We start from the raw sequence: 16,066 nt of genomic DNA, 5'->3' as shown, positions 1-16,066 counted from the left end.
TCCCTCGGATTATGTAACTTTTAAAGCAACAGCAGTCCTCACACACACTCAAATTACTTGCCCAGAAAAACACTTTAGAACTGCTGGCTCAAAAGCGAGGAGCTTCTTTTGTTTGTTTTCTTTGCTCTGCTCCTAATTCATCACCGCCTTGACCCCAGGAACAGGGTATCAACTGTGGCTTTTCCAAAAACACATGAGAGTGCCATTTCCCCACCCCTCGAGGACAGAGGATCATGGTCGGTTTGAATCTTCTTTGAACTGAAGGTTGAACAGCAAGGTCTCGTTTCATTTTCCATCTCTTTGATTTTCAGCCACATGGAACACATGTATCCATGTTACTCATTCTTTATTCTATAATCAATTACTTGCTCTTACCCCTTGGCTTTTTTCTTTTCTTTTTTTTTTTAATGGTACTGAGGATGAAACTCAGTGTTCTGCTGTGGAACCACGTCCCCAGCCCTTTGTGTTTTGTATTTTGAGACAAGGTCTCAACAAGTTGCCCGGGTGCCCTCACACTTGCGATCCTCTTGCCTCAGCCTCCCAAGGGCACCATGGCCTTGAGCCACCCTTCGCCTTTGTTGAGATTGAAATGCCTGCCAGATTATTATTATTATTATTATTATTATTATTATTATTATTATAAGAAAAAGATGTTTAGGTACTAAAGCTATTAACCCTTTTATCTGCAGTATATATTGGAAATTCTTTCCTTCATTGTCAGATATTTTTAAAAGTCATGTCATTTTTTGAAATGTCAAATGTTCCATTTTTACCTGGTATGAAGTATGGATATTTCTTTTAAAGGGAGCAAGAGAAACAGAGCTGGCCGCGATGTTCCTGTGACCAGGCAACCAGCTACGCTCTGGCTGACAGAGAACAGGAGACCCTGACAGGAGGGCAGGAGAGGGCGGCTGGGGAGGTGACACTGGTGAGTTGAGTTCGATCTCATTGAGAGGTGTAAGTGGGACGGGGGTTCTGAGAGTCCCCAGGTGATAGATCCAGGCTTTGGGGATGTGGGGTTGTGGCAGACAACCTGGGGGTTCCTGGCTCTGGGGGAGGAGCCTCCACAGTGGTGGACTCGGTACTGTAAGGCTTCTCCTATGTGCACAAGAAGACTCCGACCTCTCCAGCAATTAGAGAAATGCAAATTAAAACTATAGTGAGATTCCATCTCACTTCAGGCAGAATGACAATTATCAAGAATACAAGGAACAATAAATGTTGGCAAGGATATGGGGGAAAGGCACACTCACACATTGCTGGTCGGACTGCAAATTGGTGCAACCACTCTGGAAAGCAGTATGGAGATCCCTCAGGAAACTGGGAATGGAACCACCATTTGACTCAGCCATCCCACTACTTGGTCTATACCCAAAGGACTTAAAATCAGCATACTACAGTGACACAGCCATATCAATGTTTATAGTAGCTCAATTCACAATAGCTAAGCTGTGGAGCAACCTAGGGGTTCCAACAGATGAATGGATTAACAGATGAATTCATCAACAGATAAATGGATAAAGAAAACGTGGTACATATACACAATGGAATATTACTCAGCCTTAAAGAAGAATGAAATGATGGCATTTGCCAGTAAGTGGATGGAACTGGAGACTCTCATGCTAAGTGAAAAAGCAAGGAGCAAGAAGAGGTGAGAGAACCCAGGCTCAGCAGGGCAAACCCAAGGGTCTAGGGGCTTGGCAGGAGTTGAGGCAGCCCCTGCTGCTGTTCCTGGTTTGTTCCACCCCTGAGAGCTGAAGGAGAGGAGGGGAGGAATTCAGAATATGAAGTGTGTCCATTCACTGGCTGTCTTCCAACTCTCCTCTTTGACCTGAACCTCTTCTTAGTCCCAGTCCCTTTTTATTCCTTACAATGATGTCCCCTTCTCACCAGATCCCATCTTCCTTTTCCACCTACCTGCTCCTTTTCCCTTCTGGACAGAGAATGGTGCACAGTCCTGGTGGGGAGCTCTAGGGCTCCAACTCTCCCCTCCTTAAGGGCTGGTGCAGGGGCGGATTCCCAGGCATGCTGGTCTGGTCGCTGACAGAGGGGATGGATACCTGAAATACCTGTAAGGATGTATGCGCTGGTATGTGCGTGCGCATCCTGGGGTCAGGATACCACCTCAAACCTGGCTGCCTCAGCTGCTGTGCGAGGACATGAACCAGGAGCATGAGTTTGAAGTTCAAAGAAAATGGTGAACGGTGGCAACCAGATGAGTGTGCAGAGACAGGGTACAACAGGGTCAAGCTGATGCCATTTCCAATAGATACTACGCCACCTGGGTGACCCCTGGCTCTGTCTACTGTGCAGCCCCTCCCTCCCTCCCTCCCAGAGGAGCAGCTGACACCAGCCCACCGCCTCCCAGGTGAACCCAGATCCCATCACCCTGCTCTACAGCTCAGGCCCACCAGGGGCTGCCACCATCAGGACCCTGGTCACAAGCAGGCCACACAGCAGACGCACCAGGAAACTGCCCACAGCCGACTGAAGGGAGAATGAAGCTTGGTCGCAGAAGAAGGAGAAGAAAGATAGGAGGATCCGGGGTGGGGAGAGGAGCCTCTGAACCCAACATGGGGCTGGAGACTGTGCGCAAGACCCACCTCAACCCACCAACTGGGGGTGGCGTAGGGGTTAGACACAGGGAGCCCCTGGAACAAGATCATGGAAACCCAAGGATCCTGGGCAGAGGGAGAGGTGGGCCAAGAGAGAAGAAATGACCAGAGTTGTCACTGCCCTTGGTAACACTGCCAGGGGTCACTGCCAGGGGCCCTGCAGCACAGAGCTCCATTGGATGGGGAACCTAAGGCCGCAGGGACCTAAGGAAAAGCAGAGGGGTCAGGGCAAGTTCCCGGATGGGCATCAGGTAAACCTGAGTGGAGCATCCGCAGGGCCTGAGGGGACCCCCAGCCAGGAGGCAGGACACCTAGTCCTCGTCCTCCTGTGGCCCTGAGCAGCTGAGTGACTTTGGACAGGCCGTTGGCGTTCTCTGGGCCTTGCTTCCCTCAGCTGTTGAATCAGCTCTGATAGAAACGTCCATTCCTGAGCCCACCGTGGGGGAGTTCAGAGGTACTCCTTCATCCCCGCCTAGCCAGCTCTGAAGCTGTGTTCTGGGGACCCCCTTCAGGTCCCCACATCGCCCTGTATCAGAGGCCAGCCTCCTCCCCGGAGATGAGGCTGCCCTGCCTCTTCCAAGCTCTCCTTCCAGAGGTGGCTTCCTCGGCCCACCTCCAGCCCCCCAGGAAAGGACTCTGAGTACCTGAGACCTGACTAAGGCTTATTTCCCTCTGTTCCCCAAGGACAGCAGAGACCTCCTGACCAGGAGGTGGGGTTGAAATGGCACAGGGCACACTTGGCTCTCAAAGTCCCTGGCGAGGTGTCCTGCAGCAATTTTCAGATAGAGTGGACTCACACAACCCCTAGGAACCATGAGCAAGGCATTTCCAGGCCTCGCCGCCCCAGCCAGCTTCCCTAAGCATCGCTGCCAAACAAGCCTCCGGAACATGCCTCCGGAACATGCCTCCGGAACAATGGCACCTACTAAACCCCACGTACCGAATGCCACATTATTTTCTGTCTAATAGTCTCTTCAGGGAGTAAGTTCAGATGCAGGACAATCTCTACACATTACTAGATACCAAGTCCGTTTCCCCTCTACGCTATAGGGAACACTGAGTGTAATGTCATTAAACACGAAATAATAAGTTGAAGCTACTAATGACCTTAGTTATATCTGACCTGATCCATTGTGGCCCCGGTGTCCAGCAGAGCTAACCCGAAGAACCCAAGACCCCATACCATTGAAGGGGACCACTGAGACACCATGGCCCGGGACCTCTGCTCTCTCCTGCACTGGAGAATCTTGACAGTCTTCCCTGGTGTGTGAGGTCGCTTGTCACAACGGGTCAGCTAATGTTCAGATAATCTTTGTGCAAAAACTCATAGGAGTGAATGTTTGAACACTTCAAGTTCAGTTTGTGGGAGAAATCCACATTTTCTATTTGAGAGATTATGCAGAGGAGAGAGAGGAGGGAATTTTAATTTTGCGGACCCAAGGTAGAAAAAAAGGGGCCTCAAGAAAAAGAGTAAAAACACATTTGTAATTTAGAGTTTACTGGTCAACTAACTCCAAATTTCCACACCAGTCTGCACCTCAGACTTAACTGGGGATGATTTTTTAAATGCAAATGTCCCGGCCACACCCAGAGGGATTACATGAAGCCTTTGAAACTCCAGGCCATCCCACAATCTTATTTAATTTCCACAAAGCCTTGTGAAGCAGTTGCCACTGTCCCCTTTGACACTGAGGATAGGAGCACGGGCATCTTGGTGATCTGCTCTAGGATTTCCCGGGAAATCAGTGGCACCAGGAGCCCAGCACTCCTGCTCACGTAGGTGTCGCCCTCTGACCGCACGGAAGCGGAGCCAGGGGTCTTCTGTAGCATTCAGGAGGGGACTCCGAGGCAGCACACCCGGCCCGGGTGATGGACAGGCTGCTCCTGCCCCCTGCTGGCCAGAGACTGCCATGACCGCGAGCGGGCCTGTGTAAGGTCGCCTTTGCTCGGAGCCTTGCTGCTTTTGCCTGAGGGGCACAGTGTCCCACACTCTGCCCTCTGAGGTCTCCTGTCCTTCTCACTTGCTCTTTGGTATGGTCTCCCTTTCCAGAGGGCAGTGAGCTCTGGGAGGGTGGAGCCGCCCTTTCTCTCTCCAGTCCACAGCCTCCACAGGGAGGGGTCTCAGATTCCTGAGGGGGCAGACTGCTCAACCCGTGGACCTTCAGTTCTGTTGAGAGTTCAGTTGGGTCCCCAAAAATAGAAGCCACAGAGAGAGGTTCAGGCTCCGGTCCCCAGTCCTGGAAGGGTTGATCTTCCCAGGTACCACTGGACCCTAATGGGGTTCAGCTCACCCTGGGAGGTACCCAGGAAATGTGGGCCTTTGGAGCACTGTCCGAGAATGGAGGAAACATCCCTGGGTGGCCCCAGTTGCCTCTGGAACCCCATTCTGTTGAGAATATGGGTACTGTCTTCCCCCAACCCTGAGCCTCAGAACTTGAGAAGAACCTAGGAAGGCAGAGCCCACACGAGTGCCCTACCTGCCTGTTCCTCCCTGGGTACAGCTGCCAGGCAGAGGGGACTCGGCTTCTCTGTCTGTAAGGTAGGAATAGTGCCTCCTCTCTCATCAGGTTCCTGAGGTGAATCGCTCTGGGTGGTTATAAACACCCACACTTAGATGCTTTGTCCTGGGTCCCTCTGCTCTGGTCCTATGCAGATGTTCCCACCAGCCCAGAAGAATGCCCAGGACCAGGCAGGTGTCTCAGAGATGAATGGGTTTGACCTCCTTCTCTCCCAGTACCACCCCTCACCCCCAGACAGACAGACAGACAGACACACTGTTGAGTTATAGGGCACTTTGAATCCTCCATGAGTCCTGTAGAGCTCAGTGTCCATGCTGTGTGCCCCAGGAGCCTGAGCCAGGTGCAGAAGGGGCAGCCCTATTGCAGGTGAAGACCTCAGGTGGAGGGAGCCTGGTGAGCGGTTCTTGCTGGGGAAAGGAGGCAAGGACTCCAGAAACTGAAAAAGATTCAGAGGGTTGATGACAAAGGGACCAGGAATTTGCAACCATTTGTCAATTTCAAGTTCCATTCAAATTTGGGCTAAATGGGGGCAGGGGGGGGTCTGGGGTTTCTGCCTCAGCGGTACATGCCTGGGGCACTGGGTTCGATTCTCAGCATCACATATAAATAAATAAAAAATGTTTTTTAAAAATTGGGATAAACATAAGCTTCTAGCAAAAAAAGACTCAAATTTCATAATTATCAAATTTTCATAATATTTTGTAAGAGGTAAATGAGGTAAATACAAGTACTGTTTAAGGCAGTTTTTTTTTTTTTTTTTTTTCTGCTGTGACCAAAAGACCTGACAAGAACAATTTTAGAGGAGGAAAGTTTGGGTCTCAGGTTTTGGGGGTTTCAGTCCATAGATGGCTGTTAGAGTCTGTAAACAAGTCAAAATAACACCTGGCATTTTGCCAGGGGAATGTTAGAGTTGGTAAACAAGTCTGGATGGTGCCTGGCAAAATGCCAGAGGGAGTGGTTTGAGAAGTAACAAAAGCGAGCCATTAAGTGTGGAGATTCCTGATTGGTTGACTGCTGTATCTAGTTTATGTTAATTAGATAAGCTGTGTGGAATGTATAAATACTGCTCCTGTCCTGCAATAAACGGCTTCCACTCCTGCTGTATCAACGTACACAAGTTGTTCATCACACCCCCGCCCCCCCCCCCCCCCCCCCCCCCCCGGTTATTTTGCTGCAGCCGGACTGCGGCAGATGGCCAACTTTATTGCTCTGTACCTAAGGTGAGACAGAACATCAGGACAGAAGGTGTGGCAGAGGAAAGCAGTTTAGGACATGACAATCAGGAAGCAGAGACAAACTCCCCACACCATGGACAAAATATATATCCCAGTGACCCACCTCCTCCAGCCACACCCTCCCTACCTGCAGTTACACCCCAGTTAATTCATATCAGCAGATTAATGCACTGGTTAAGACCCATAACCCAATCATTTCACCTCTAAGCTCTCTTGCATTGTCTCACACAAGAGCTTTTGGGGGAAACCTCACATCTAGACCATAATAAATACCTTAAGAGATTTTTTATAAGTATAAAATTTTCCTGTTTTTTTTTCCATCTTGACCACTGCAAGGATTTAAAACTTTTGTATTAGGAACCCGAGGAGTCATCTGATGAATTTGCCCCTTATTTTCTTTCTAATCAGCGCACTGTGAAGCTCTTTGGCAGTGAGACCATTGAGATAAGTCTGGCACACGCAAGATATTGTTGTGTTATTTAGTTTGACATCAGGTCTGCTTCCCACCCAGGTTCATCTGTGGAAAGCCATCTGTGAAATACATAAGGATCTTCTCTGGACAAGAAGCTAGGGAGAGTTAGGCCTGGCATTGCGAATTATCCGAGGCTCTCCCACGGCAATAGATTGCCCAATGCATGTGACCTTTCTCTTGACTCTGCTAGGAGGATTCCTCATAGTAGCTCTGGAGATGGGCGTAACCCTTTAGAAACTGAACAGAACACCTTTAAACTTTTTTGGAGAAGAACATTCTATAGAACTTCTTTGATGTTTCCCCATAGAGCACAGGATCTATTTTGCCAGAGTCTAGAAGTTCCAACTATCCGATGGGCTTGCCCATCCTGCCCCTGCTTTTGAAAACACTTTCTGTGTTCTGTAGATTTTTCGCCGCTTTATTTCTCTTAGCTCTTATTTCTCAGCCAGCCCATTCCACGGAGGAAAACCCCATTCCCACCCTCTGCACAGGACATGGGTGGGACTCATCATTTTACCCTCCCAGCTGCTCTCTTCTGAGATATGCAGTCCCCTCTGGGCCAGGGAGCCCATGATTCCTTCCCTCACTCAGCCTGGAGACCCCACCTTTCACTGCCTCACCATCTGCACTCCTAGACTCAAAGAAAAAACTCTCAGGTTTTATAATCCAAGAGCTTACAGCTTTGGAATCTCCACCCCTCACTTAGGACACATGAATTTGTTTTGTATAATCTCTACCATGTCAGGGTGGGTGGGAAAGGAAAACATCTCCACCTCCCAAGATAATTTTTCAGAAAGTAAGGAAATGATACAATGCATTCTCAGACCCCAGTATTTCTACAGGACTCTGTCCTGGTCTTGGGGACAGGGGACAGGTGTGCCCCTATCCAGGTCTCCCAGATCACCCTCTTCATTCCACTCTCTTCTCCTCCCACTTAGAGACACATTATTTCATCCAGAGCACAGGGGTAGGACTCAATTTTTACTCATTGCAGTGAGTTCCAACTTCAATAAAATAAAACTTGCCCATCTTAAGTGTATGGTTAGATGAGTTTTGAAAACGTTTATGCTCCTGTGTCAATCACCACTATTAAGATATGGAACCTTTGCATCACCCCCAGACATGATACTCTGCACTCCCTCCTGACATCCTTCAACAGGTGAACACATAAATAGCATTTCACAATGGAATATAATTTGGCAATAAAAAGAATGCACTGCTGATAAAATAGCAACATGTATGAATCTCAAAAACATTAGGCTGAGCAAAAGTTGAGAAATACCAAAAAAATGCATACCGTATCATTCCATATTTCTGGAAATCTATTATAGGCAAAGATTTTCTCCAATGTTTTCTTCTGAAAGTTTTCCAACTTGGGCTTTCCCCTTTAGTACTATGGTGCATTTCGAATTTTTTTTTCCCTTTGGTGTGAGGTAAGAATCACCCAGTTCTAGCACCATTGAAGAGATTTTCCTTTTGCCCGTGGAATTGCTTTGGTGGTTTTGTTGGATATCACTTGCCCCTTCAGGTGTGGGTCTATTTCTGGACTAATCTATTCCCTCCTCCACAGAAAATCTTAATGAAGCTTCTCCAGAAATCTTCACCACCATTTATCTTAGGACTATTAGCAACAACAAAAAAAAAAAAATCTCTACAAAAGAATTCAATGTTGTTAAACCTTCTATTTCCTGTTGCTCTGTCTTGCTTGGCCACCGGCCTAGAAGAGATCAGCACTCCAGGTGCTGAATGCTCCTTTACTAGTTTCTCACAAACATTTATGGACTATTTAATATAAATAACAACATATATAATAGTTTGTAGAAGTGTGTTTGCAAATGCAGAGTGTGATACGAAAACCAGATTCTTTTAACCAGGCCTCTGGCCTTGGGCTGAGCTTCAGAGAGATGTTTACATTTCAAGGATAAGAGAAGAGGTTACTAATTGGGCTCCATGGTAACAGCTGGTGGGGGGGAGGGCAGGAGAATGGGGAGAAGCTCTCCCCTTCTCAGGCTCTGTCCTTGCAGGGTTAACTTGCCCAGAACAGTGAAACTGTTTATGTGTGAATGTCTGCAGACTGTGAACTCCTGGGCCCCTTCCCTTACACACTGGGTATAAAGTTCTGAAACTGCCTGAACTCAGAGTTCAGGGAATGGATTGATTACAGCAAAAGCTGTACCCTCTGAACTTGGCTGCAGCCAAATAAAACTGTTTCCTGCTATCTTCGATACCCTGCCTCGTCTGTCCCCTGCAACATTCCATTGAGTTAATTATCTATCCCCACTCCAAAATCACACAGTCTTGATTTCTTTAGACTATGATAAGTCTTGAAATCAGTTGGCATGGGCCATCCAATTTTGTAGTATTTTTCCCAAAAATTGTTTTGGCTACTCTGCCCCCTGCCTTTCACACGTTTAGAATCCTATTGTCAGTTTCAACAGAAATGCCTACTGTGATTATGTCTGTGATTGCACTGAGTTTATACAGTTGGCCCTCCATATATGCAGGTTCTGCATCTATGAATTCAACAAACCTGGGGTCAAAATTATGCAAAAAAAATTGCACCTACTGAAAATGCATAGTTTTTCTTCCTTGTCATTATTTTCTAAGCAATACAATATAACAATGGTTTACACAGCATTTGCATTGTATTTTATTTAGAAACAGGGTCTCACTGAGTTGCTTAGGACCCTGCTAAGTTGCTGACGCTGGCTTTGAACTCTCGATCCTCCTGCCTCATCCTTCTGAGCCACTGGGATTACAGGTGTGCACCACCATGCCTAGCACAATAAGTGCTCATTTTTCACATGATTTTTATATATCTTTCAAGACAATCATATGGATTTTCTTCCTTTTTAATAGAGAAACTTTCATTGATTGATTTTCAAATGTTAACCCAAACTGGATTCTGGGGATAGATCCCATCTGGTTGTGGTGTATTATCTTTTTATATACCATTGAATTCAGTATGCTGATATATTGTTCAGGACATTGTGTTCATGAGGTACGTTGGTCTGTCATTTTCCTGTCTTCTAATTCCTTTCTTTGTGTTTTGTGTCAGGGAATTCTGATCTCATAAAATGAGTTAGGATTGTTTGCTATTTCCTTAAAGAATTTAAGTTTGGTATTAGTTCTTTCTTAAATATTTATGGCATTTTTGTCTTGCTAAAGACCATATTTGTCTTGACACTAGAGACCTCGATGGCTTCACTGGTAAATCCCATCAAATATTTTCAAGATTGTTTTTGTTAGTTTTTTCATTGCTGTGACCAAAACACCAGACAAGAACAACTTAGAGGAGGAAGTCTATTTGGGGCTCAAGGTTTCAGAGGTCTCAGCCCATAGATGGCTGACTCCATTCCTTTGAACCCAAGGTGAGCAGTGCATTGCGGGGAAGAGCCCAGTGGAGGAAGCTGCTCAGCTCATGGCAGGGGTCAGGCAGCAGAGGGAGGGGTGCCAGGTAAGGGCTCTCGGGAACAGCCCTCCCAGGGCACACCCAAAAGACCCACTTCCTCCAGCCACACCACCTCTGTGCTCAGTGACCACCCCATCAGTCCATTCACACTAGGACAGAATGATTAGGTTAGTTCCTAACATGTGTGACGCCCTCTGGTTATTCTCACACGGTCAAGATGGCTAAGATATAAACTAAATGGCAATGCTTCCCTGGCTGTCTATAAAAATCAATGTGTCATCTTCTGACATTTGGTGATTAGCAGAAAGCTCTGAAGCTGATGAGATTTGTTACTCCTTTGTAAATGACCTCTTCTTTCCAGTCCTGAGCTTGTAGGATTTTTTCCTAGAGAAACACGGTAAGCATCCCTGGGCTGGCCAGTATTTAGCTCTGGAAAATCTAAGGATGGTACTTTGCAGCCCCTTGATGATCCATGTGACCTGTGAGACAGGAGCTGTGACAGGTCTCACTTCCAGGGGAACCAGTTAAGGACCATCGCTCCACTTTCCAGCACTTTCTACCCTTCCCATGACAACCAGAGAAGCAGGTGCCAGATGCAGGTCCATAAAATCAAGGCACTGGGCAAATGCTGAGCCAACCCACGGAGGGCTTTTTAAAACAGATTTTGATTCATCTCCCATTTTCTGAAAGGTGTTACCAATTATTTTTATCCAGCAGTATGTGCGATTGCCTCTTCCCAAAAACTCACAGTACCTTGGTTGTCATCATTTATATTGACTCTTGTCAGTTTGATGAGAAGAGTAGTTTTGCATTTATTTATGTATTTATTTCTTTATTTATGTATTTGGGAGGGGTCCTGGCTATTGAACTCAGGGATATTCCACCACTGAGCCACATCACTCTCGCCCATGTCCAGCGTGGGCAGCGGAAATGGGGTTTCCCTTGGTGACATGGGCTGGCTGAGAAGTAAAACTAAGAAAAATAGAACTATGAGAAAACCACAGAAAGTAATTTCAAAAGCAGGGGCAGGACGGGCAAGCTGATCAAATGGATGGAACTTCTCGACTCTGGCAAAAGGGAGTCTGTGCCTGCTTTATTTATATTGGGAAACATCAAAGGCCTTCTATAGAATGTTCTTCTCCAAAAAAGGCTAAAGCTGGGCTGTCCAGTTCCCAATGGGTTATGTCCATCTCCAGAGCTACTAGGAGGGATCTTCTTAGCACAACGGAGAGAAAGGTCACATGCGCTGGGCAATCTATTGCCACGGATAGTTCACAATGCCAAACCTTAATCTCCCTGGCTACCATACCGGGAGAAGACCCTCATAATTCACAGATGGCTTCCCGTACATCCCCAGCCCTATTTTGCATTTTATTTAGAGACAGGGTCTCACTGAGTTGCTTAGCACCTCACTTTTGCTGAGGCTGGCTTTGAACTCGTGATCCTCCTGCCTCAGCCTCCCAAGCCGTTCAGATTACAGGTGTGCGCCACCGCACCCAGCTTGCATTTATTTTAAATAATATGTATTTTGAATATATTTTATTAACACGTTTCACTTATATTTTTTCAAAGGAAAATTGCCTACTCTGGCTTTAAACCCTTCTCTATTAAAATATTTACTTTATTTTATTATTGGAAATACTTGTTTTGCTGGGCACAGTGGCACACGCCTATAATCCCAGCAGCTCTGGAGAATCGAGTTCAAAACCAGCCTCAGCAACCTAATGAGCCCCTAAGCAACTCAGTGAGACCCTGTCTCTAAATAAAATACAAAGAGGGCTGGGGATGTGGCTCAGTGGTTGAGTGCCCCTGAGTTCAATCCCTAGTACCAAAAACAAAAAAGGAATTGTTTATACATGAAGTCTAATAACCCTTAATCTATCAAAAAGAAAGGAAACATTTAGACACAGTTGTGATTTGCTTTTAAATTTCACATATCCAATTGTTAACTTGTATATAGTTGACCTACTATTCTTCTCTAAAAAGTGCCTGGCATTAAGATCATGATCAACACCAAGTTCCAGATCTGGGGTGTAGCTCATGGCAGAGCACAGGTTTAGCATGCTGGAAGTCCTAGATTCAATCCCCAGCACCAAAAAACAAAGAATGTTCTGTTTTGCAAAATAAATACATACATAAATTTTAGATTTATTTTCTCTTAGAACTTTCTGTATTAATATTTTATGTCTACATACATGTTATAGTTTGGATCTGGAGTGTCACCAAAGGCTCATGTGTTGAAGGCCTTGATCCCCAGTTCAACATTGTTCAGAAGTGGGGCTTTGAGAAAGGGATTGGATCATGAGAGCTCTGACCTCACCATAGCTGAACAGACTATTGGGAGGTGATGGAAACTGTAGGAGGTGGGACCTACTTTGGGGGTGTATCCTCAGGGTCTATATCTTGTCTCCTTAAATTTGTTTTTCCCAGTTATTTTGTCACAGTAACAGTAAGCTAACACAATAAATAAAGTAAAATTAAAAGTTATGAAAGCATGATATATTGAAAACTGATTATTAATAATGACAGTTACTATGTCAGAAGTAATTCTACAAATGTTCTGAAAGATTTACTCATTCTTGTTAGGGATCCATTAAGATCCATTTAAGAAAATAGAAAACTGGAGCTTTTAGAAGTAGGTAATTAAAAAAAAAAATCAGAGCCCCAAAGAAGCAAAGTGGGAACCTGAAACAAGGTGTGTATCTCAGAGTCCAAGGTCTTCTCAGTCCAAGTTTATGACTTAGGTGCCTCGGAGTCCAAAACTCAGGGTGTGGCTGGGGAATGTAGCTCAGTGGTAGAGCATGTGCTTAGTGTGCATGAGGCCTTGGGCTTAATCCCAAACACCACAGAAGTAAAACAAAACTAGGATGTGTATGTGAGTCTGATATGCCACTCGAGATGGCCCCTCCTGTTCCACTATGCAACAGGACCAAGGAAACGTGAGCTACCTCCTTGCTATCTTTTGTTTTTTTAAATGTTGGGACAAAAAAAAAACACTAAAGATGATTTTATTATTGTTGTTGTTTATTTTCAGACGTTTGTTTCTCTATGAAAAAGGCGGGGGGAAGGAACGAAATGACAATTGCATAGTTCACACACACACACACACACCCCCAAAAAAAATCACAGAGAGGACCGGGAGAAGGGGAGGTAGATAAGTCAATGGGAGAAGGGTCCCCATCACGGCAGCAGGAACCAGTGAGCCAGGGCACAGGAGTAGTCCCTTCCTCCCACGATCACTGTCCTGTCCCCCTTGTGGTCTCCAGCCCCTTATGAGGTGGACAATGAGAAGTCCTTTAAGGCTGGGGCTGTAGCTCAATGGGACAGTGCTTGTATAGCATACTCAAGGGTCAGGGTTCTATCCCCAATACTGCAGGGGGGGGAAATCCTTTAATAGATCTATACAGTGCAGGAAAAAAAATTAGAATTCTTTGACTTTTAATATTTATGCTTTTTTTAAAGTTTTTTTAACATGCACATGCACCAAGTTTTCACATATGATATCTCAGACAACCCCCACAACTTCATGAGGCAGATGCTGTCTCTCCTTGCAATTGTGCAGGTGACGGAGAGAAAGTGAGACTCCAGTGACCTGGTGCACGGCTGTGCTCCTAATGGCTCTGGACATATTGGCCTGGACAAATTGGCTTGAGATGACTTGACTCTGGCCCTGCTGGCATAGCCTAACCTGGAGCCCCCAGTAAGTGCCTGGAGGCAGCCCCCTCCTTGGATCCCAGAAACGGCAATGACAGTGTGCCCCTCCTCCCCTCAGGGTAACTGGAAAGCACCAGTGTGTCTGAAGGCAGCTGGATAAGCCCAGGCTCAGGTCAGAGGCTTGGGGAGATTTCCCCAGGGACTGGGCAGAGCCAGCGATGCCCCTGTTCCACCGTGGGGACTCTTTCCGCAGACCTGTCTGCGGCCCCAATGAGCTGGCCATGTCAGCAGCCAGCAGACCCGAGACTGCTCCTTAGCAGCTCCCTGCAGGCACACACAGTCCTGTCCTGACCAAGCGCCTGGACAACTTTGATTAAATCCTCTCTCTTCAGGCTTCTCCCCTGCACCACGTGTGGGACCCCGTGGACCATCCTTACCAGGTTTCAGAGAAGCCCCTCACCCACCCCAGGCACAGGAGGCCCCACTGCATGTCCTGGGGTTGCTGCCCACACACCCTTGAGCACTGGCCTCAAACCTGCGGGGTCCACTGTCCCCTGCTTTGCTGATTTTCCCATCCCACTCCCTTTGCCATTCATTTATAGACTGTTTTTTTTTTTCTAACTCCAGGGATTGAACAGAGGGGTGCTTAACTGCTGAGCCACATCCCCAGCCCTTCCCCTTCCCCTTCTCCTTCTCCTTCTCCTTCTCCTTCTTCTCCTTCTTCTTCAATTTAGAAACAGGGTCTCACTACGTTGCTTAGGGCCTCACTAAGTTCCTGAGGCTGGCTTTGAACTAGCCATCCTCCTGCCTTAGCCTCCAGAACCACTGGGATTACAGGCATGCGCCACCGTGTCTGGCTCAAAATACTTTTTAATATAGTATCTTAAAATCATATTCATTACACAAGCAATTTATGATTATATGTACATAAAGACCTTTTATTAAAAGCAAACATTGCAAACATTGGTTCAAGAGGGCAAAATTTCAGTTAGGATGAATAAGTTCTGGGGATCTAGGGCACAGCATGGCAACGTAGTTAATAATAATGAATTATAGACTTACATATTAGGAAGAGAGCAGATCTTAAATGCTCTCACCGCAAAAAATGATGAGTGTATGAGTGATGGATAGATTAATTAGCTTCATTTAATCATTTCACATTTAATCAAAATATCATCTTGTGAACCCTAAATATATACAATTTTTATTATATATATTTTATTCTCCATTAAACTTTAATAAAGCTGGAAAAATAGGCAAACATTGCAGTTGTATTCAGATAAAAAGTCCAAGTTTAGATAAAAAGTCTCTTCGCCATTCCTTCCCCAACACTAATCAAAGTCCTTTCCCCAAAAGTTACCCCATTATTGCTGAGGCCCCTGCACTGAGTGACAGGCCTCTTGGCCATCCAGGGCTGGCAGCCTCCCTCCCCATCAAGAGGGCACCCCACCCTGATTTGGTGATTTAGGAGGTTCAGGGAGGGGGAAGTTGAGCTCAGCTCGGGGTGAGGAAACCCCACCCCTCATGCCCTGCCTCAAGCCTGGTTTCCTGTCCTGTCTGTGGATCAGACTGCAGCCAGACGATGACCCAGAGATTCCTGTTCTGCTGACACTGCCAACTCACCGGGTCGCTTAGAGCAGGTCACTGACCCTATCTGGGCCTCAGCTCCCCTTCTATTAAGAAGCAAAGTAGGGCTGGTGCTGGGGCTCAGTGGTAGAGCGCTTGGCCAGCACGTGTGAGGCACTGGGTTCCATCCTCAGCACCATATAAAAATAAATAAAATAAAAATTTTTAAAATGCATATAATATAGAAGGAGGAGAAGGAGGAGGAGGAGGAGGAGGAGGAGAAAAATGGCTGGGCGAAGGGATGCCCACTGGTAATCCCAGCCACTCGGGATTACCAGGAGGCAGGAGGATCATAAACTAGCCTGGGCAACATCGCTAGACCTTCAGCAACTGAATAAGACCCTGTCTTTAAAATTAAAATAAAAAGTGGAGATGTTGGAGATGTTGGAGATGTTGCTCAGTATTGAGCACCCCTGGTTCAAATCCCCCATAGTAGGATTGAACCTTCTGCCAGGCACCTGAGAGAGCGACCTGACCCTGCTTTGTAGACTGCACTGTGGTGCCTGCTGGGCTGGTCCCCTGAACTGTCTTCC

The 16,066-nt window shown here is 46.5% G+C and overlaps 1 protein-coding gene across 1 annotated transcript in view; it reads left to right on the top strand.

The window, feature by feature from the left end:
• Positions 1-2,573: 2,573 nt before the first annotated feature.
• LOC114099285 (eukaryotic translation initiation factor 1-like) overlaps positions 2,574-16,066 on the top strand; it is a 28,377-nt gene continuing 14,884 nt past the window's right edge. The window contains exon 1 of the mRNA XM_071613816.1: positions 2,574-2,627. Coding sequence (XP_071469917.1) covers positions 2,574-2,627 — 54 coding nt within the window. The remainder of the gene's footprint in view (positions 2,628-16,066) is intronic.

The sequence above is a fragment of the Marmota flaviventris genome, chromosome 6, assembly GCF_047511675.1.
Source record: "Marmota flaviventris isolate mMarFla1 chromosome 6, mMarFla1.hap1, whole genome shotgun sequence".
Taxonomy (NCBI): domain Eukaryota; kingdom Metazoa; phylum Chordata; class Mammalia; order Rodentia; family Sciuridae; genus Marmota; species Marmota flaviventris.
This window is presented reverse-complemented; position numbering and strand designations above follow the sequence as displayed.